This window comes from Bombina bombina, chromosome 5, assembly GCF_027579735.1.
Source record: "Bombina bombina isolate aBomBom1 chromosome 5, aBomBom1.pri, whole genome shotgun sequence".
NCBI lineage: Eukaryota > Metazoa > Chordata > Amphibia > Anura > Bombinatoridae > Bombina > Bombina bombina.
The window spans coordinates 163,882,224-163,901,634 of NC_069503.1; the positions used below are offsets into that span (position 1 = coordinate 163,882,224).

Sequence of the window (19,411 nt, forward strand, 5' to 3'; positions counted from 1 at the left end):
ATAATTATTCTAAATTGTCGCTCGTCTGATTGGAAGGTAAAGCATGTCCATCACATTGATGTACAGCCTACGCAGGACAGGGGCGGTCGGAATACAGCGCTATAATTGAACATGCAGAGAATAAAAGTAAGATTTAATATATATTTACATTTACTTGTCCAATTTTTTTGCTGCAGATGCTTTATATTTCATGTTTACTACGCACCTTTACTGATATTTCAGTTTACCATTTTGATACTATTGACTGGTCCTTTAACCCCTTAATGACCGGACCATTTTTCAATTTTCTTACCCTTAATGACAATGGCTATTTTTACATTTCTGCAGTGTTTGCGTTTAGCTGTAATTTTTCTCTTACTCATTTACTGTACCCACACATATTATATACCGTTTTTCTCACCATTAAATGGACTTTCTAAAGATACCATTATTTTCATCATGTCTTATAATTTACTAAAAAAAAAAAAAAAAAAAAAAAAATATGAGGAAAAAAATGGAAAAAACACACTTTTTCTAACTTTGACCCCCAAAATCTGTTACACATCTACAATCACCAAAAACACCCATGCTAAATAGTTTCTAAATTTTGTCCTGAGTTTAGAAATACCCAATGTTTACACGTTCTTTGCTTTTTTTGCAAGTTATAGGGCAATAAATACAAGTAGCACTTCGCTATTTCCAAACCCCTTTTTTTCAAAATTAGCGCTAGTTACATTGGAACCCTGATATCTGTCAGGAATACCTGAATATCCCTTGACATGTATATATTTTTTTTTAGAAGACAACCCAAAGTATTGATCTAGGCCCATTTTGGTATATTTCATGCCACCATTTCACCGCCAAATGCGATCAAAAAAAAAAAAAAAAGTTCACTTTTTCACAAAATTTGTCACAAACTTTAGGTTTCCCACTGAATTATTTACAAACAGCTATTGCAATTATGGCACAAATGGTTGTAAATGCTTTTCTGGGATCCCCTTTTTTCAGAAATAGCAGACTTATATGGCTTTGGGGTTGCATTTTGGTAATTAGAAGGCCGCTAAATGCCGCTGCGCACCACACGTTAATTATGCCCAGCAGTGAAGGGGTTAAATTAGGTAGCTTGTAGGGAGCTTGCAGGGTTAATTTTAGAGATCAGCCTCCCACCTGACACATCCCACCCCCTGATCCCTCCCAAACAGCTCTCTTCCCTCCCCCACCCCACAATTGTTCCCGCCATCTTAAGTACTGGCAGAAAGTCTGCCAGTACTAAATAAGAGGGTTTTTTTTAAAAAAAAATAAAAATAATAAAGTATTTTAGCTGTGATGGACCCCTGCCTTAGCCCCAACCTCCCTGATCCCCCCTCCAGCTCTCTAACCCTCTCCCCTACCTAATTACCGCCATCTTAGGTACTGGCAGCTGTCTGCCAGTACCCAGTTTGGCCCCAAAAAACCCCCAAAAAGTATTTTTATTTTATTTTTTATTTAAAAAACTATTTCTGTAGTGTAGCAGCCCCCACAATACCCCCACCCCCACCCAGATCCTTTTATATTTTTTTTTTTTAAAAAATCCCTTTTTTTTCCCCCTTTCTGCCCTCATTCATTGGTGTCAGTGTGGCTAATGGGTGCACATGCACGCGCGCCCCCGTGCACACGCACATGCACGCTCACGTGCACACTCGCGCATCGTGCACGCGCATCGTGCACCCGGCGGACACTGGCACTATCGCTACCGGTGCAGAGAGGGCCACAGAGTGGCTCTCTCTGCATCGGAGGCTTGTAAAGTGGTATTGCAGGATGCCTCCATATCGAGGCATCACTGCAATACCCTCAGACCTGCTGGAAGCATTTGTGATCGCTTCCAGCACTCTGTTTGACAACTGACGTACCAGGTACGTCCATTGTCATTAACTGCTTGTTAATGCATGACGTACCTGGTACGTCAGTTGTCATTAAGGGGTTAAAAAGTTAGCAAAAACTATACATTGTAACAAAGACACTCCCAAATGAGCTATATAAAATGGACCATCTACAAAACATTTATGCCAAGAAAAATATAGTATAGAATGTCCCTTTAAGGTGACAGTAAACACCTTGAGAGTTTTATACAAATTGTTTAGTTATGCACTATAGTTTCACTATTTAGTTTGCCTCTTTTTCGTGTAATTTAGCACTGAAAATCGAGGACTCTTTCATACTCGGTATGTGAAATGCCCCCTGCAGACTTATCAAGACTAACTCTGCCCCTCCTTGGATTTAGCTGATAACTGCAAAACAATGCTGATAGTGACTAGACTTGTTTGTAGACTAAAGCCCAGATTGGCTCCTCCAAATAAGGCAAATGGTAGGTGGAGTTTGGCTATTATTAAAAGGTACACTCAAGTCAAAATAAACTTAAGATTCAGAAAGAGCAGCAGTTTTAAGACACTTTCCAGTTTACTTCCATTATCATATTTTGTACAGTCCTTTTATATTTACACTTTCTGGGGAACAAGATCCTACTGAGCATGTGCACAAGCTCACAGGATATACTAGTCTGTGATTGGCTCATGTCTGTCACATGATACAGTGGCCGGAAAACGAGAAGAAGAAAAAAAAAATTGTCAGAAAAAAAAAAAAAAAATCTACTGCTTATTTGAAATTCAGAGGTGTTATTGTATTATGCACTTTTTAATTATGTAATTCCACTGCATTGAGTGGTCCTTTATTAACACTATGCAGTGAAAAGCTTTAGTTAATTTGTTATAAAAATATTACAAGCAAATTACAAGTTGGTTACTGTCCATACACAGACACTGCTAACTTAGGAGACAGAATACTAAGGAACAAATCACACATTTTTTAGAAGCCGAGGAAAGGAATGTGTAGCATAATCCACTTCAGTAGCCAGAAATTACAGCAACCCGGTATGCAGAATGTCATGCACTGCAACAGACTATTTTAAGCATGTACTATCCTATGTGTCCCTTTTAATCACAGCAACCACCAGAAAATTGCCACCCTTCTCTTTCAGGATGACAGCACCAGCCAGTATCAAGCAGTGCTTCAAATGGAAGAAACATCAAGCCAGGTCAAGAAACGCTTGGATATTGGGAAACCTTATACACATGTTCTGTATGCAGAAAATGTCCTAGCACAAGACAATCCAGCACTATTCCAATAATAAATTGCTCTTATCATAGAGCAGCCCAATTGCTAGGACACTGCATCAGCACTCAAAGTCCAATTCTATTTTTAATATTGTATTAAGTACAAATTGTGAAACAAAAAAAATTATATATCTCTATCTTGCTTACTCTCAAAACTCTTGTAAAACAAAAAGCATATGTAAATGTCTAAATATAAAGAAATTGCAGCCTTGTTTACTAACAAATATTTTGGATCTAAAAAACAGGACTAAAGGACTGTTTTAAGTATTATGTGATTTGCCTATCCAATCCAGAGAAAATAATAAAATACTCAATAGCTAATTTTTTTCAAGCAGTTGTTGACTTGCAGACATAAATTAAGTTTCACTATGAACCATATGCAAGACTTTAATGTTAAAGTAACAAACAATAGATACTAGTTGTTCGATATAATGATGCATTTAAAGGGATACTAAACCAAGTTTTTTTTTTCTTTAATGATTCGGATAGAACATGCAATTTTAAGCAAATTTCTAATTTGCTCCTATTATCAATAATTCTTCATTCTCTTGCTATCTTTATTTGAAATAGCAGGAATCTAAGCGTACGCGCCGGCCCATTTTTGGTTCAGCACCTGGGTTCCACTTGCTGATTGGTGGCTAAATGTACCCACCAATAAGTAGGTGCTATCCAGAGTGCTGAACAAAAATGAGTCGGCTCCTTTGCTTTAAAGGGGCACTAAAGGAATCTAAGCTAAGATTTAGCCTAAGAAAAATAAACAGATGTATTTGTAAAATATTTTTTTTTAAAAGGGACACTAAATCCTTTAACATTGTAATTTAAAAATGGTATATTAACCCCATAACGACCAAGAACATACAGGGTACGTCCTACAAAAAAAAGTCACTTAAGGACCAAGGACGTACTCAGGGTTTTAAATCGCTGGAAGCGATCATGATCGTTTCCAGCCACTTTAAGGGTATTGCAGTGATGCCTCTACATTGAGGCATCCCGCAATACCGTTTTTTACACATCCGATGCAGAGAGAGCCACTCTGTGGCCCTCTCTGCATCGGCCAGCATGGTGCCAATCGTTGGTGCTTCTTCCGAATCCAAGCTCCAGTAGGTCAGTGAGAATGGGAGAGGGAGCGGGGCTCTGGAGCACACGCATGTGCGCAGACGTGCACAGCCATATCTGTGAGATGGATAGGGAAAGTGTGCAGGCAACGATAGGGAACGCAATCCTAGAGGGGGAGGGGGGAGGCTGCACTACAGAAAATGTACAGTTAATATTTATTTTTAATAAATAAAACGCAAATTTGTAAGCAAACTGGGTACTGCCAGACAGCTGCCAGTACAGAAGATGGCGGTCAATAGATTGAGGGGGGAGGCTTAGAGAGCTGTTTGGGGGGATACTACACTTTGTATAAAATATATACAAAAAAACAAAAACAAAATTTATGCTTACCTGATAAATTCATTTCTCCTGTAGTGTGGTCAGTCCACGGGTCATCATTACTTCTGGGATATTATCTCCTCCCCTACAGGAAGTGCAAGAGGATTCACCCAGCAGAGCTGCTATATAGCTCCTCCCCTCTACGTCACCTCCAGTCATTCGACCAAAGGACCAACGAGAAAGGAGAAGCCCAAGGGTGTAGTGGTGACTGGAGTATAATCCAAAAAAATCTTTAGCCTGCCATAAAAAACAGGGCGGGCCGTGGACTGACCACACTACAGGAGAAATGAATTTATCAGGTAAGCATAAATTTTGTTTTCTCCTGTTAAGTGTGGTCAGTCCACGGGTCATCATTACTTCTGGGATACCAATACCAAAGCAAAAGTACACGGATGACGGGAGGGACAGGCAGGCTCTTTATACGGAGGGAACCACTGCCTGAAGAACCTTTCTCCCAAAAACAGCCTCCGAAGAAGCAAAAGTGTCAAATTTGTAAAATTTGGAAAAAGTATGAAGAGAAGACCAAGTTGCAGCCTTGCAAATCTGTTCAACAGAAGCCTCATTCTTAAAGGCCCAAGTGGAAGCCACAGCTCTAGTAGAATGAGCTGTAATTCTTTCAGGAGGCTGCTGTCCAGCAGTCTCATAGGCTAATCGTATTATGCTACGAAGCCAAAAAGAGAGAGAGGTAGCCGAAGCTTTTTGACCTCTCCTCTGACCAGAATAAACGACAAACAGGGAAGACGTTTGACGAAAATCCTTAGTTGCCTGTAGATAAAATTTCAGGGCACGGACTACATCTAGATTGTGTAGCAGACGTTCCTTCTTCGAGGAAGGATTAGGACACAAAGATGGAACAACAATCTCTTGATTGATATTCCTGTTAGTGACCACCTTAGGTAGGAACCCAGGTTTAGTACGCAGAACTACCTTGTCTGAATGAAAAATCAGATAAGGAGAATCACAATGTAAGGCAGATAACTCAGAGACTCTTCGAGCCGAGGAAATAGCCATTAAAAACAGAACTTTCCAAGATAACAACTTGATATCAATGGAATGAAGGGGTTCAAACGGAACACCCTGTAAAACATTAAGAACTAAGTTCAAACTCCATGGCGGAGCAACAGTTTTAAACACAGGCTTGATCCTAGCTAAAGCCTGACAAAAAGCTTGAACGTCCGGAACTTCTGACAGACGTTTGTGTAAAAGAATGGACAGAGCTGAAATCTGTCCCTTTAAGGAACTAGCGGATAAACCCTTTTCTAAACCTTCTTGTAGAAAAGACAATATCCTTGGAATCCTAACCTTACTCCATGAGTAACTCTTGGATTCGCACCAATATAAGTATTTACGCCATATTTTATGGTAAATCCTTCTGGTAACAGGCTTCCTAGCCTGTATTAAGGTATCAATAACTGGCTCAGAAAACCCACGTTTTGATAAAATCAAGCGTTCAATTTCCAAGCAGTCAGCTTCAGAGAAGTTAGATTTTGATGTTTGAATGGACCCTGGATCAGAAGGTCCTGTTTCAGAGGTAGAGACCAAGGCGGACAGGATGACATGTCCACTAGATCTGCATACCAAGTCCTGCGTGGCCATGCAGGTGCTATTAGAATCACTGATGCTCTCTCCTGTTTGATTCTGGCAATCAATCGAGGAAGCATCGGGAAGGGTGGAAACACATAAGCCATCCCGAAGGTCCAAGGTGCTGTCAAAGCATCTATCAGAACCGCTCCCGGATCCCTGGATCTGGACCCGTAGCGAGGAAGCTTGGCGTTCTGACGAGACGCCATGAGATCTATCTCTGTTTTGCCCCAACGTCGAAGTATCTGGGCAAAGACCTCCGGATGAAGTTCCCACTCCCCCGGATGAAAAGTCTGACGACTTAAGAAATCCGCCTCCCAGTTCTCCACTCCCGGGATGTGGATTGCAGACAGGTGGCAAGAGTGAGACTCTGCCCAGCGAATTATCTTTGATACTTCCATCATTGCTAGGGAGCTTCTTGTCCCTCCCTGATGGTTGATGTAAGCTACAGTCGTGATGTTGTCCGACTGAAACCTGATGAACCCCCGAGTTGTTAACTGGGGCCAAGCCAGAAGGGCATTGAGAACTGCTCTCAATTCCAGAATGTTTATTGGAAGGAGACTCTCCTCCTGATTCCATAGTCCCTGAGCCTTCAGAGAATTCCAGACAGCGCCCCAACCTAGTAGGCTGGCGTCTGTTGTTACAATTGTCCAGTCTGGCCTGCTGAATGGCATCCCCCTGGACAGGTGTGGCTGATAAAGCCACCATAGAAGAGAATTTCTGGTCTCTTGATTCAGATTCAGAGTGGGGGACAAATCTGAGTAATCCCCATTCCACTGACTTAGCATGCACAATTGCAGCGGTCTGAGATGTAGGCGTGCAAAAGGTACTACGTCCATTGCCGCTACCATTAAGCCGATCACCTCCATGCATTGAGCTACTGACGGGTGTTGAATGGAATGAAGGACACGGCATGCATTTTGAAGCTTTGTTAACCTGTCTTCTGTCAGGTAAATCTTCATTTCTACAGAATCTATCAGAGTCCCCAAGAAGGGAACTCTTGTGAGTGGAAAGAGAGAACTCTTCTTTTCGTTCACCTTCCATCCATGCGACCTTAGAAATGCCAGTACTAACTCTGTATGAGACTTGGCAGTTTGAAAGCTTGAAGCTTGTATCAGAATGTCGTCTAGGTACGGAGCTACCGAAATTCCTCGCGGTCTTAGTACCGCCAGAAGAGTACCCAGAACCTTTGTGAAAATTCTTGGAGCCGTAGCCAGTCCGAATGGAAGAGCTACAAACTGGTAATGCCTGTCTAGAAAGGCAAACCTTAGATACCGGTAATGATTTCTGTGAATCGGTATGTGAAGGTAAGCATCCTTTAAATCCACTGTGGTCATGTACTGACCCTCTTGGATCATGGGCAAAATTGTTCGAATCGTTTCCATCTTGAACGATGGAACTCTTAGGAATTTGTTTAGGATCTTTAAATCCAAGATTGGCCTGAAAGTTCCCTCTTTTTTGGGAACTACAAACAGATTTGAGTAAAACCCTTGTCCTTGTTCCGACCGCGGAACTGGATGGATCACTCCCATTAATAAAAGATCTTGTACGCAGCGTAGGAACGCTTCTTTCTTTATTTGGTTTGTTGATAACCTTGACAGATGAAATCTCCCTCTTGGGGGAGAGGATTTGAAGTCCAGAAGGTATCCCTGAGATATGATCTCTAACGCCCAGGGATCCTGAACATCTCTTGCCCAAGCCTGGGCGAAGAGAGAAAGTCTGCCCCCTACTAGATCCGGTCCCGGATCGGGGGCCCTCGATTCATGCTGTCTTAGGGGCAGCAGCAGGTTTCCTGGCCTGCTTGCCCTTGTTCCAGGACTGGTTAGGTTTCCAGCCTTGTCTGTAGCGAGCAACAGCTCCTTCCTGTTTTGGTGTAGAGGAAGTTGATGCTGTTCCTGCTTTGAAATTACGAAAGGAACGAAAATTAGACTGTCTAGCCCTAGGTTTGGCTTTGTCCTGAGGCAGGGCATGGCCTTTACCTCCTGTAATGTCAGCGATAATCTCTTTCAACCCGGGCCCGAATAAGGTTTGCCCTTTGAAAGGTATATTAAGCAATTTAGATTTAGAAGTAACATCAGCTGACCAGGATTTTAGCCACAGTGCTCTGCGTGCCTGAATGGCAAATCCGGAATTCTTAGCCGTAAGTTTAGTTAAATGTACTACGGCATCTGAAATAAATGAGTTAGCTAACTTAAGGGCTTTAAGTTTGTCTGTAATCTCATCTAGTGTAGATGATTGAAGTGTCTCTTCCAGAGACTCAAACCAAAATGCTGCTGCAGCCGTGACAGGCGCAATACATGCAAGAGGTTGCAATATAAAACCTTGTTGAACAAACATTTTCTTAAGGTAACCCTCTAATTTTTTATCCATTGGATCTGAAAAGGCACAGCTATCCTCCACCGGGATAGTGGTACGCTTAGCTAAAGTAGAAACTGCTCCCTCCACCTTAGGGACCGTTTGCTATAAGTCCCGTGTGGTGGCGTCTATTGGAAACATTTTTCTAAATATCGGAGGGGGTGAGAACGGCACACCGGGCCTATCCCACTCCTTAGTAACAATTTCAGTAAGTCTCTTAGGTATAGGAAAAACATCAGTACTCGCCGGTACCGCAAAATATTTATCCAACCTACACATTTTCTCTGGTATTGCAACTGTGTTACAATCATTCAGAGCCGCTAACACCTCCCCTAGTAATACACGGAGGTTTTCCAGCTTAAATTTAAAATTTGAAATATCTGAATCCAATCTATTTGGATCAGAACCGTCACCCACAGAATGAAGTTCTCCGTCCTCATGTTCTGCCGCCTGTGACGCAGTGTCTGACATGGCCCTAATATTATCAGCGCACTCTGTTCTCACCCCAGAGTGATCACGCTTGCCTCTAAGTTCTGGCAATTTAGCCAAAACTTCAGTCATAACAGTAGCCATATCCTGTAATGTGATTTGAAATGGCCGCCCAGATGTACTCGGCGCTACAATATCACGCACCTCCCGAGCGGGAGATGCAGGTACTGACACGTGAGGCGAGTTAGTCGGCATAACTCTCCCCTCGTTGTCTGGTGAAATATGTTCAATTTGTACAGATTGACTTTTATTTAAAGTAGCATCAATACAGTTAGTACATAAACTTCTATTGGGCTCCACTTTGGCATTAGCACATATAGCACATGTATCTTCCTCTGAATCAGACATGTTTAACACACTAGCAATTAACTAGCAACTTGGAAATGCTTTTTCAAGTAATTTACAATAATATGAAAACGAACTGTGCCTATAAGAAGCACAGAAAAAGTTATGACAGTTGAAAATAATTAAGTTATAGCATCAATCTTTGTCAGAAATATACAATTTTAGCAAAGGATTGTTCCCATTAGCAAAGGATAACTAACCCAGGCAGCAGAAAAAATACACAAATAAACGTTTTTTATCACAGTCAACTACAATCTTCACAGCTCTGCTGTGATGATTACCTCCCTCAAAAAAAGGCTTTGGAGATCCCTGAGTTCTGTAGAGATGAACCGGATCATGCAGGAAGAAAATGAACCTCTGACTGAGTTTTTTGATGCGTAGTAAAAGCGCCAAAAATGGCCCCTCCCCCTCACACATAACAGTGAGAGAGATCAGTGAACTGCTTTAATTTAAACAAAACTATTGCCAAGTGGAAAAAATAGTGCCCAAAACATTTTTTCACCCAGTACCTCAGAGAAATAAACGTTTTTACATGCCAGCAAAAAAACGTTTAACCTCAATAAATTAATTGTTATTTAAAACCTATTGCAAGTCCCTGCAAATTAGGTTAAGTCTATGCATACAGTATAAATCCAGTGAAGTACCATTCCCCAGAATACTGAAGTGTAAAATATACATACATGACAGCCTGATACCAGCTACATCTACTGCATTTAAGGCTGAGTTTACATTATAACGGTATGGCAGGATTTTCTCATCAATTCCATGTCAGAAAATAATAAACTGCTACATACCTCTTTGCAGATTAATCTGCCCGCTGATCTGAAGTTTACCTCTCCTCAGATGGCCGAGAAACAGCAATATGATCTTAACTACTCCGGCTAAAATCATAGAAAAAACTCCGGTAGATTCTTCTTCAAATTCTACCAGAGAATGAATAACACACTCCGGTGCTATTATAAAATAACAAACTTTTGATTGAAGGTAATAAACTAATTAAATCACCACAGTCCTCTCACACATCCTATCTATTCGTTGGGTGCAAGAGAATGACTGGGGGTGACGTAGAGGGGAGCAGCTATATAGCAGCTCTGCTGGGTGAATCCTCTTGCACTTCCTGTAGGGGAGGAGATAATATCCCAGAAGTAATGATGACCCGTGGACTGACCACACTTAACAGGAGAAAAACATCTCTTTTTCTGCCAGTACTTAAGATGGGGGTGACAATTGTGATGTGGGTGAGGGAAGACAGCTGTTTTATGGAGGTCAGTGAGGGATCAGAGGGTGGGATGTGTCAGGTGGGAGGCTGATCTCTACACTAAAGCTAAAATTAAACCTACAAGCTACCAGATTAACCCCATTCACTGCTGGGCATAATACAAGTGTGGTGCACAGCGGCATTTAGCGGCCTTCTAATTACCAAAAAGCAACGCCAAAGCGATATAAGTCTGCTATTTCTGAACAAAGGGGATCCCAGAGAAGCATTTACAACCATTTGTGCCATAATTGCACAAGCTGTTTGTAAATAATTTCAGTGAGAAACCTAAAGTTTGAGAAAAAGTTTGTGAAAAAGTGAACGATTTTTTTTATTTGATCGCATTTGGCGGTGAAATGGTGGCATGAAATACAAAAAAAGTGGTTTGGAAATAGCAAAGTGCTACTTGTATTTATTGCCCTATAACTTGCAAAAAAAGCAAAGAACATGTAAACATTGGGTATTTCTAAACTCAGGACAAAATTTAGAAACTATTTATTTTGGTTGTTTTTGGTGGTTGTAGATGTGTAACAGATTTTGGGGGTCAACGTTAGAAAAAGTGTGTTTTTTTCCATTTTTTTCATCATATTTTATAATTTTTTTATAGTAAAATTATAAGATATGATGAAAATAATGGTATCTTTAGAAAGTCCATTTAATGGCAAGAAAAACGGTATATAATGTGTGTGGGAACAGTAAATGAGTAAGAGGAAAATTACAGCTAAAAACAAACACGCAAAAATATAAAAATAGCCCTGGTCCCAAACGGTCAGAAAATGGAAAAGTGCTGTGCTCCTTAAGGGGTTAAAGGGACAGTCTACACCAGAATTTTTATTGTTTTAAAAGGTAGATAATCCCTTTATTACCCATTCCCCAATTCTGCATAACCAAAACAGTTATATTAAAATACTTTTAACCTCAGCGATTATCTTGTATCTAAGCCTCTGCAAACTGCCCCTTTATTTCAGTTATTTTGACAGACTTGCAGTTTAGCCAATCAGTGCCTGCTCCCAGATAACTTCATGTGCACGAGCAGTGTTATCTATATGAAATACATGAACTAACACCCTCTAGTGGTGAAAAACTGTTAAAATTCATTCTGAAAAGAGGTGGCCTTCAAGTTCTAAGAAATTAGCATATGAACCTCCTAGGTTAAGCTTTCAACTAAGAATACCAAGAGAACAAAGTAAAATTGGTGATAAAAGTAAAATGGAAAATTGTTTAAAATTACATGCTCTATCTGAATCATGAAAGTTTATTTTGGCCTAGACTGTCCCTTTAAGTAACAAATAATGTTGCAATATACTGTACTTTAAATTATAGGAAAGGGGGACAAATAATGAAAGGGACGGTTTAGCCTAAATTTGTTTATTTTGTTCCCAATTATATATTTAACTGGCTGGAGTGTATTATACAGTTTACAAATGGCTTATTTACCTTTATATCAGCATTTGAAATTGTTAAATTTTGTCTGTGGTATCCCTTCCTTTACTGACAGTTTCTATACTTGAGTATTGGCTATATAAATACTGTGTAAACCTACCCAGCAAAATAAATTACACTTCTAGTGGGAGGTAGGAGAAATAAAACAATAAAATGTTAATTTTCAATTGTTCTCTGTACGTATTGAGCTTTGGCATACAGACTAATAATATAAAGAAGCACTGTGTGTAGAGAAAGTGATAAAAAAAAAAAAAAAAAGGAAATCTGCCCCCCCTGCAAACTCAACCAATTTTAATGGGTTGTGGGGTTTCAAAGAACAAACCAGCTATTTCATAAATAGAGTATTGCATTGAGTAAGGATACTTTTTTATTTTCCTCTGCTAAGACTAGTTGGTAACAATCATAAATGAGCTGGTAAAAAAAAAAATTTGACATTGCTATATTAAACACATCCATTATTTAAACACTTTAAAAGTACATGAAACCCCAACAAAAATGATCTTGTGATTCAGATAGAGCACACAATTTTAAATAAGTTTCCAATTGATTTCTGTTAGCAAATTTGCATAGTTCTCATGTTATTCTTTGTTTAAGAGATATCCAGATAGTTAGTGTGCACATGTCTGTAGAACTACATAACAGGAAATAGTGCTGCAATCTAATGTTTTTGCTATTGTATAACATTGCTGCAAAAGTGCTGCCATATAGCGCTGGAGAAATGTGCACATTCCTGAACTTAACTTCCTGCTTTTCAACCAAGGATAACAAGAAAGCAAAGAAAATTTGATAGCAGAAGTAAATTGGGATGTTATCTAAAACTGTATGTTCTATCTGAATCATGAAATAAATATGTGTTTATTTATGTCCCTTTAATGACTATTATATATTTCTTATGAGGTTTGGGCTTTCCTGGGGTGACCAAGTCTCTGATGTAATTTGACATTAAAGGGATAGTAAAGAGTCCAAATTAAACATTCATGATTCAAATAGGGCATGAAATTTTAAACAACTTTCTAATTTACTTTTATTGTCAAATTTTCTTTGTTCTCTTGGTATTCTTAGTTGAAAGCTAAACCTAGGTAGGCTCATAAGCAAATTTCTAAGCCCTTGAAGGCCGCCACTTATCTGAATGCATTTGACAGTTTCTCACAGCTAGAGGGCATTAGTTCATGTGTTTCATTTAAATAACATTGTGCTCATGCACGTAGAATTACTTAAGAGTCAGCACTAATTGCCTGAAATGCAAGTCTGTCAAAAGATCTGAGATAAGGAGACAGTCTGCAGAAGCTTAGATACAAGGTAGTTACAGAGGTACAAAGTATATTTCTATAACAGTGTTGGTTATGCAAAACTGGGAAATGGTAAATAAAGGGATTATCTATCTTTTTAAAACAACAACATTTTTGGTGTTTACTATCCCTTTAAATCACTGGATATTTAATATAATATATACTGACCCTTAGGGAGCAGGGCCTGTTTAAAAGGTTCTAGGTTCCCTTCCACTGCCCCCCCCCCCCCCAGACTTCTAAGTTAATGCCCATCATTTATTTTCCCCTCTGTACATCCATATTTCTAATTGGTCTAATTTTGACGGTATTAAAGTTTCATATCTAACCTACTATTGCTTGGGGTTATGTCATTTCTGACAATGAGGCTTGTTTATTTATATGGTTATTGTATAGGAAATAATATAAAATGTATAAAATTATTTTATTTTTTAAAAAGACGTATCTCATCAGCTGAGGCCTGTTAGGGACCGTTAAAATTAGCTACTAAGGGGGGGGGAGGGAGTCCGCAGCACAAAAGAATGGCCGCATAATCCTGTTGCTCTGGTCCTGACTATATTATAAACAACTTTACAAGGTGCCTACAACAGAGCCAAACCTAGAGATATTGCCTGAATATATCCCGGACTTCCACCTGGCAACTGGTGAAGCCTAAATTCATCTGCAGGTGCTACAATCTAAAGTTAGGGCCAGAGGCCTATACCGATACTGCACAAGCGGCGGCCATCTTCCCACCCTCGTGGCTACAAGATTGCACAAAACATCACGACTCCCAACTCATATTAAGCACTGTGGCCTTTAATTAGACCCCCCGGCAGGTACCTTCTGTAGACCTGTCGTTAGTAGCAGTGCTTTCTCAACAGTCGCTGCAATTAAGCCTATACTTACTCCTACCCGGTCATGGTATCGCTGGAGAACTCTCACAGAGACACAGATGCCCTTGCTGTTATGCGACTGGGTATACATGGAAGGTAATAACTGCAATCGTGCTGGAGTCTGCTAAACCCGACATAAGGAACTTTACATATGGCTCTCCAGACTTTCAAAGTACCTAAACTATACCAGAGATGCTCTCTTTGTTAAGTTTGTATGTCATATAATGTTGGGCTTACCTTATAATATTTATGATGAAGCTTTGTTGGGCCATTGGTTATTATTATTGATATCTCCTTACCTAGCTATTCCACAAGTTATTCCTGTTATGAGAACCTGACCCTATTGCAATATCTTATCATCTGTAATGAGAACTTGACCATATTGACATATCCTACTATTAACATGATGATAGTTGATGTTGGCTAGTATACTTTATATTCTCAGTGGTGTCTTTACATAACAGCATTTTACAGGGGCGGGGGTTGCTTTGCCATCTGCGGCCGGGATGGTGGAGTTTACTGCTTCTGTATCACCGTAGCCTTCCACATAAAGTAGAGCACACTGTTGGAATGTCAGAATACTGCCCTGTAGCATGGAAACCTGTGGTCTAATGTTGCTCAGGATCCTCATAGTGGGGTTCAGGCTTACATAGTACTTTTATCCACTGTTAAGTTTATAGTTTTTATTTAATAATAGACGTTCAAATCTATCAATTTGTACCACACACTTAATACCATCAAATATACAAGTATCCCATAAGCTGATTATAGATTATCCATGAAGCGCTACCAAAATATTTCAATTTTTGCGTTTCTTTACCTGTGCATGACCCACTTTGAGTACGTTACCTCTGCGTGGTTGCCATATATACACTCTCAATTTAGGTCTGGCTAATTATATTACTTCTTGCATTGCTTGTGTGCCTAACATTGTATCTTACAGGCAGCCCTTGTCTGGATGGCCTTCAAGCCTTTACAAACACACTATTTGGTCTTCACATTTTTTACTATGGTTTGGTCACCCTTCATGATATGCTCATGTTTTACTTTAATTGTTGCCCCATATTAAGGCCAATGTACTGATATGCCCAGTAGGTTTGAGCAGCTCTGGTTTACTAATAGGGGAGGTGCATGCTTTAGCTTCAAACAACCAGTTAAGCTTGTTACTACAGCTCTTGTTAAACGCATAAAAGGAAAAAAAAAAGAAAAAGGGGTTTGTCATTGAGACCCAAAAGTGGTCTTCCTATTTGGTAACAACCTCCTAAACTCTGATTATCTATAGCTTAGGTCCAAAAGTGGCCTCCTGTGGCATTTTGGGGGTTTAACTATCGTTAGGCATTTATTTCATGTATGCTCTTTTTAGATTTTTCTTTCAGGAACATAGATTTCATACTTGACATGTTGTTTCATAACTGTATCTCAATACTATTATGCTTTAATGTTTCAAGATCTTTGTATGCCTTGCTACAAACCTAAATAAAAATTATTTAAAAAAAAAAAAATTAGCTACTAAAGTGACAATCCCAGAGTTTGTATTGCCCTGTTAATGAGCTCAAGTGCAACTTCAAAGCATACCTCAGCTGGGCAATGTGCTGCAGGTACTAATGTTCATAACATACTGAATAAAGAAACTTGCATAAATAGTTTTGCTGCTGGTTAAACAAATTTTCTTAAAGGGACAGTATACACCAATTTTCATTTAACTGCATGTAATAGACACTACTATTAAGAATAATATGTACAGATACTGATATAAAAAAATCTAGTATAAAATCTTTTGAGAAATTACTTAGAAGCTCCCAATTAAGCACTGAAGAGCTTAGGCTGGGTCACTCACTGAAAGAGGCTAAGAGCAGACCCTTCCCCTGCATATGAAAAGGTACATTATACAAACACAAGCATTCTGAAGTCTGTACACAGCAGTATACGTCTAAATGTTTGGGGCTTTGTTAGGAGTCTAATAATCAGCACAATGTTAATTAAAAATATGCAAAATTTTAAATTGTTACAAAAACACTCCTAGATGGGCTATATAAATGGATCATCTACAAAATATGTATGCAAAGAAAAATCTGGTGTACAATTTCCCTTTAATGCAAATTGTCAAGAAAGCTGGTGATTGGTATAAGTTTTATAGCTGACAAAGAGAGGGCACGTCTCCAATTCATGTTTGCCTTTACGCAATGTAATGTTTGTAGACATGGGCACATATCCAAACTGAAGTATGCCTACATGTGGGCTACTGTGTCATATTTACATGATTACATTAACTCTTCATTTACATTTTCTATACCAATAAACCTTGACACATTTATTAAATTACAACTCCGTAGATCCAGAATATTATACCCAAATAAAATTCCTATTAACCCTTTAGCTGTTGCTGAGAGCTGCAATAAATGGTATTTGACAGATAGTCAAAACTGGCTGAAATCTCATCTTTTGCACTTGAATCAGCAACTTCTCTATGCTGCGTTTCCCCAGTGGACAAAATTCAGCCACGACTGGTTAACCACCCCTATTAAAACAAGGTAGTACGAGCTATGGACAGAAAAAAACACTTTAGTCCATGGTCCAATTCTGCCCAAACAAGATCTGTTGTGAGTCCAGAGTCCTAAATGTAATGAATACATTTAAAAACAACCTCTGTTTTTAGGAAATACAAAGATCAGAGAAGACTTATTATAAAATCATAACATTAAATCACAGCGCAATAAATGTATGCAGCTTGTTTACTATGAGCACATCGAAAAACAATAGCCGATATGTTAATGGAGAAATGAATAATAGAACTAAATGTCTAGACATCTAATAAATACTTTAACCCACCTGGTTGCCAAAAAGAACTTAACACATTGCTATGCAGAAGAAACAGATTTTAACAAACAGATATGACGTAGAAGGCCCATCTAGTCTGCAAATATTGCTATATGAAGTGCAGTAGAATTACTAGATGCTCAGAAGAGCTTTATGTACATTGTAAAGTCTAACTGTATCTTTTACAGTATTTCCCCAATCACTTCTCCTGGAAGACCAATTCCAACATCTCCTCCTTTCTGGGCTTCTACAAACTATTCATGAACCTGCTGTTATCCTTAAAGGGATACCGAACCCATTTTTTTTTTTTTCAATTTCATGGTTCAAATAGAGCATGCAATTTTAAGCAACTTTCTAATTTACTTCTATTGCTATAATTATTTGAAAAAGAAGGAATCTAAGCTAAGGAGCCAGTAAATGTTTGGTTCAGAACCATGGACAGCACTTGTTGATTGGTGATGTCCAATCAGCAAGGACAACCCAGGTTGTTCACCAAAAATGGTCCGGCATCTAAACTTAGATTCTTGCTTTTCAAATAAACATACCAAGAGAATGAAGAAAATTTGATAATAGGGGTAAATTAAAAAGTTGCATGCTCTATCTGAATCGAGAATGAAAAAATTTGGGTTCAGTGTCCCTTTAACTTCAGATCATAATGCCATGTTCTGCTTTAATCATTTTTGTGTTGCAAGGCTTTCCCTTTAACTTTATTTAATTCCCTAATATATTGAAATGATTCTATGATACTGATCTTTCTCAACTTAAAATCAAAATTCTAATCCCCCAATTAATTATATTAAGCTGAAAATGTTGCAATATACTACAATTATTTATGTTTTTCTGCAAACTTGCTCTGAAAATTGTTTTTTTCTTTCCCCAAAGAGCAGGTGTACTCCTGCAAGGTTCTGAACCATTGGTCTGTTACATGCTACACAGTGACTGCTTAACCAGAGCAGAGGATTTTATTTATAATATAACCCCTAATTGGCCAGAGCAAAGAGGATAAACGAATTAAAGCAAATATATTTATTTTTATGCAGAGATTTTGGAACATAATGCTAAATTGACCATCTATTACACAAACATATAATATATATATATATATATATATATATATATACATATATATGTGTGTGTAGTGGTTTCCTTGCAAGTTTTTTCGGCCATGCAATGCGCTGCGGCCCCCTGTGGCACCCAAGTGGTTAAAACAAGTGCATGCGGGTACCCCAGGCTCACCCTTCTCCTGGGCACAGGACAGGATCCCCTCCTCCTTGGGGTTAGTGACCTGGGTGATGATGGACGTGTTGTCCATGGAAACGGGTAGAATTCTCCTCCTGTCAATATAATCCGCAGTCAGATAGGCAGGAGGCTCGGGTTACCCGGCGGCCAAGTCGCTCAGGATCCCCGAGGCCGGGTCGGCTCCCTGGATTTTCCTTCGCTTTCTCAGCATGAAGTCCAGGCGGGGTCCGGGAAGGCGGCACAGGAGAGGGATCCCCCTGACAGCGGGATTAATGGCGGACTGGTTTAGGATGACGGGAGACGTTCAGGTTACGGGTCGGTCACAAAACACACGCTAGGGAGGGGGGGGGGGTCGCTCCCGGGACGCTGGGCTGGCTCTCCCGGGGATTAACGGTTCCTCGGCGAGACCCTGTTTTCCCTCAGGAGGGGGCGGTTTGACAGGCTTTCCTTTTCCTCTCAGCCCAGTCTCAACTTCCCCGCCCCTTTTCCTCTCCCTTCCCCTAGATTGTGCCGTGACCTTCCCAACATGGAGGCGGAGAGGGGACGGGCTTCGCACCAACATAAACAACAGGAGTGGCTGTCGTGGGATTAACCCTTAGCTGCCACAGAGGTCGGCAACACATCGCCTAGCAAACGACTGCTAACCTAGTATCTAGCAGCAAAGTAGTTAATGAACTTAGTCTAATTCATGTGGGACTGTGTTCTGGAAGCGAGAGGCGTGCGGGGTTTGATGGTGAAGCTAGAATAGGAGGAGCACGAAGCTGTTTTTGATTGGATAAAACTAGGTAGGCGGGGCACCACCGACCATAAATAGGAGATCTTAACGCGTCTACAACTCTGTGCTAGAATATATTTTTTTAGTCATGTGACTGATAACTACTTTCAATTACCAGTGAAATGTTTTCTGTGTGTGAATGTAAATAAATGCAAATCAATTCAAGCTAGTACCATCTAACGTTTTTCCTTTACCCAAAGCACAATTCACACATATTGAAAACATATTTGAAATGGCTACTTTCAGTCAGAATGTTGCTTGTTTGTTTTTTACTGAAGAACAAAGCAATGTATCATAACAGTTATGCTACTCATTTTTTAAGTATTTGTGTTTTGTTTTTTTTAATTATGCATTACTGTCCTTGTACCATAATATCTACTGCTAAGAAT

General features: G+C 39.6%; 1 protein-coding gene across 1 annotated transcript in view; it reads right to left on the minus strand.

Moving 5' to 3' along the window:
* The window catches only part of CTDSPL (CTD small phosphatase like), a 302,498-nt gene extending 283,514 nt beyond the window's left edge, over positions 1 to 18,984 (minus strand). The window contains 1 exon segment of the mRNA XM_053713772.1: positions 18,245 to 18,984. Coding sequence (XP_053569747.1) covers positions 18,245 to 18,320 — 76 coding nt within the window. The 5' untranslated portion in view covers positions 18,321 to 18,984.
* Positions 18,985 to 19,411: the final 427 nt, after the last annotated feature.